Source organism: Photinus pyralis, unplaced genomic scaffold (genome assembly GCF_008802855.1).
Source record: "Photinus pyralis isolate 1611_PpyrPB1 unplaced genomic scaffold, Ppyr1.3 Ppyr1.4_LG4, whole genome shotgun sequence".
Lineage (NCBI taxonomy): Eukaryota > Metazoa > Arthropoda > Insecta > Coleoptera > Lampyridae > Photinus > Photinus pyralis.
In genome coordinates this window covers 37,443,039-37,446,994 of record NW_022170511.1, presented here as the reverse complement: position 1 = coordinate 37,446,994, position 3,956 = coordinate 37,443,039, and the positions used below count along the sequence as shown (strand labels likewise).

Below are 3,956 nucleotides of genomic sequence, written 5' to 3'. Positions count from 1 at the left end.
GTACAAATTAAACTTTAAAACGTTCCGAAACTACTTACCTACAAAACAGCATCCTGTCAGTTAAGTTAGCCGGAATTAAATTATACAGAGCCGATTTAAAAGTGTTGGAAATTGCAAGAACTTTCTGAATGGTATATTCAAAAGTTAGTTCCGGACTGAAAAAAAGGAACACATTAAATATAGCGTAATGTATGACAATTCAAACTAAAAGGCAGAGAGCGTTATTACATTTTGCTGTAACGTAAGTTTTAATTAAAAATTGTGCATGATTTTAATTTAATTTCATGACAATTCAGTCGTAGCTCGGCAGTACGTTAATGATCGCAAAAAATGTATCTATATTGCTTCTGTTTAATGGAACCGCTCTAAATTTATTTGATTTTATATATAGCTATAAATTTCATTTTATTTTCGATGCAGAAGAATGGAATAACGAAATGCGCAAAACAAAAAAAATTTTGGAAATTGAAGGTTTTGGTCATTTTTAAGAGAGTTTTATTTTATCTTTATCATATCAGGAAACACTTCGGTGGTAAAGCAACAATAATTATATGTTCCTATACGCTCTCAAATTACTTCAATTTTTAATAAGTTGAAACCGATAGGAAAGCTGTATTGATCAAAATTGTTCCGCTTAATTCAATTCCATTTAATAATTACCACACAATTCTAAAAATACCCCACTACGTGTCAGTAATTACATTTCAAGCAGAATGAGTACAGCCATTCGAATGCACATCGGGTTGAGGCTGCTTCAAATGATACTGAATTAATGGCCATAATGAGGCAGATAGATTTACTGTAGCGAACATTTAAGAAATTTCGATAGACATCGAGGCGCCATGAAAGATTAGTCATCCCCGATAAAAAACGAAAGTGGATGTGACGTAATCTTTCCGGGAAATACGACGTGTTTTGTTGTAGAACATTCGAACAGACTCGCGAACACTCGAGAAAGCTCGAGTTTACTATACAATCAAATTGAACTGCGTTTCAAAACAGTACCAACTTCGATGCCCTTCTGTTATGTTATAAATTGTAAGTCATAAACAACAATTACTTTTATAAATTAATCCATTTTAAGACTGTTATAAATTTATTGTTAGTTAACTGTAAATAAATAAAACCACGTAATAAAATTTAGGTTACAACCGAGGTTACACTAAAGGTTAAAACTCCATTTGCTTAAAATTCAATTTCAAGTCTGTGGATAAAACAGCATATTAATAAAAATCGCAGGATTATCAATAAATAGCGATTAGAAACATTTCTCTTAACTATGCATATCAAAGTTGAACAAGCTACCATTTCAATAATTAAGAATTCTACATAAACGTTATAATATGTCGAAAGAATTTGTTCTTAAACGAGTGTATCTAAGTGAGAAAGGATCAATAATTAAGTTTGATGTAGCCGGATCGCTTTCATTTGGGTTGGCTACATCAAAGAGTGTAGAATCGAACAACATAATTTTAGTTGTTGCGAAACCTACCTATTTTCTTCTTTTAACAAATGTATTCTAACTATCACATTATCTAATCTCTTTGCGGTTTATTGTTAGAAATAACATTGCGTTTGCAATAAAGAACTTTTAAAACTGGCGACAACGTCTCTCGTTGTACGTTAAAATGCACGCTAGTGATAAATTTGTTTGATTTAAAACGTTTTTCTACTGGTTCTCTGAAAAGTTGCAACTTATTAATTACTCAATTCTTAAGAAGTTACATAAACTTAATCTTTACATTGCGTTATAATCTAAACTGAAATTTACTTTACTATACTAAAAGATAGTGGACTTAATTAACATCAAATAGGAAAGGAGTAGTCTGGAAAGTTGAGAAATCGGTTCGAAGGGGAACCCACGTTCGGTGGCCGAATAGTATTATTAAAACATAAGTTGCAGAAGGCGGCCTATTCTAGCACGAATTCAAGTTTCGAACCTGAGCCACGTAGCGACGAAGGTTCGAATGAACGAGTGATAGAAGGCCTTCTGTGACGAACGTTTTATACTATTTTCTATGTTGAGCCCTTAATTATTATTTATAAAAAAGTATGTATTTAGTTTAAAATAGAAATATTGCCGCGTCAAAATAAAGTTGGCAGCACTGCGTACATCTTTCAAATGTTTAAATTAGTCTCTCTAAATTTTAACATTTTTCGTTATTGCGCCTGAAAATAGATACACGAAGGTAAAATTTGCAATGTCTGAGACAACCTTTTCATCTACTCCGCCAGAACTACACTTAATAGCCGAAGAAGCGGTCGATAATCTGTTACCGACAAAATCAAAAGGAGAGTATGAAAAAGAATACCTAAAATTTAAAGATTGGTGTGGCGCACAAAACGTGACAGTGATACGCGAAAATGTTTTGTTAGCATTCTTTACAATAATGAGCAAGAGCTACAAAAGTTCTACGTTGTGGAAGAATTACTCGATGCTCCGATCTATGTTGAATGTTCGAGAGAATATTGATATTTCTAAATTTATGAAACTGCAGGCATTATTAAGACGAAAATCAGTTGGATATGAGGCAAAGAAGTTTAAAATATTACAATATCCTGAATTAGAAAGATTCATTAATGAAGCACCCAACACAGAGTATTTGGCAGCGAAGGTAATTTTATTAATTTTCAATCAACAATTACACACTGATACATTTATAGGTAATTCTAATAATTGGTTATTCCGGAGCATGCAGGCGGGAGGAACTAAAAAATTTGCTTACGGATGATATAGACTACAAGTCCGATTCAATTTTTGTGACGGTACCAAAAACCAAAACTAAACGTCCAAGGCTATTTGCAATTACAAATGCAATGTGGATAGGCTTAATCAAGGAGTATGCTTGCTTAAGACCTGTACATATAACCCACAAACGGTTTTTCATATTTTATCGACAAGGACGTTGCACGGTGCAACCAATTGGTTTGAACAAAATAGGCGAGATGCCCCGAATTATTGCAAGATATCTCAAGTTGCGGAACTGCGATGAATATTCCGGGCATTGCTTTCGCCGATCATCAGCATCACACTTGGCGAACAATGGTGCAGATATAATGACACTGAAGCAACATGGTGGGTGGAAAAGTTCCTCAACAGCAGAGGGTTACGTTGATCAATCTAAAAAAAAAGAATTGAAGTCGCAGAGTTACTTTCGGTTTCGACTACTCAATCCAAACAACCTCAAGCTGGACCCTCCACGAAACCATGTACTGTTACTAGCGGAGAACAATCCACCCTCGAATCCACCACTGTTAACTCGTTACAAAATGTCCCCGGAATTACTATAAATGCAGGTGAACATTCCACGGTGACTGTTAAAATTTATAACAATTGTTCTTTTAAGAACGAAAGTTAGGTTGAGGTTAGATAATTTCATTTTAGCACATTTTTAAGAAATCGTTTATGCAAACTTGTTTAATGACTTTATTGGTGTAATTTAATAATAAATCGTAATGCGTGTGCATTTTTCCTTTTATATGAGCTTTGTTTAATGAATAAACATTGATATTAGTGTGAAAAAAAGTAACCACCTTTAACTTTACCACAGAACACGAGCATACAAAGTATAAAGCGTACTCTTGTGCTGACGTTTTGTTGGCTGTCACACATAACAGGGATACCAATTCCTAAACAAAACAAGCCTCCAAAAATCGTGTTAGAATGGAAAAGTTACCAAAAATCGTGCTAGAATGAAGTTCATTCTATCATCATAATCCGAATCAGAACAACGACATTATAAATGCGAAACATAGAAAAGGATTTCGTTCCGATTACACCATGGCGGAGGTTACTATTTTTTCAGACATTAGAACGTTCATTTCTCGCGAGTTTCCAAAAAAAAATCTGATCATTAAAACGAGTGAAAACCACGGGAAGCAAAAGGCATTTCTTCGGTCAAAGTTTATTGACACGAATATTTTCCATCGCAAATAATTAAACGTGTCATCTGAAT

General features: G+C 33.9%; 1 protein-coding gene across 1 annotated transcript; it reads left to right on the top strand.

The window, feature by feature from the left end:
- Positions 1-2,406: 2,406 nt before the first annotated feature.
- Positions 2,407-3,718, top strand: LOC116168935. The gene is made up of 2 exons (XM_031484946.1): positions 2,407-2,615; positions 2,665-3,718. The coding sequence occupies exons 1-2, from the start codon at positions 2,436-2,438 to the stop codon at positions 3,289-3,291; spliced, it is 807 nt and encodes a 268-aa protein (XP_031340806.1). The 5' UTR covers positions 2,407-2,435; the 3' UTR covers positions 3,292-3,718.
- The last annotated feature ends 238 nt before the right edge of the window (positions 3,719-3,956 follow it).

Bases quoted from the DNA above. Each gene is read 5' to 3' on its own strand.
- LOC116168935 (XM_031484946.1), top strand. From the start codon at position 2,436: ATGCTCCGATCTATGTTGAATGTTCGAGAGAATATTGATATTTCTAAA. The intron at 2,616-2,664 runs GTAATTTTATTA...ATACATTTATAG, and splicing joins CAGAGTATTTGGCAGCGAAG to GTAATTCTAATAATTGGTTA.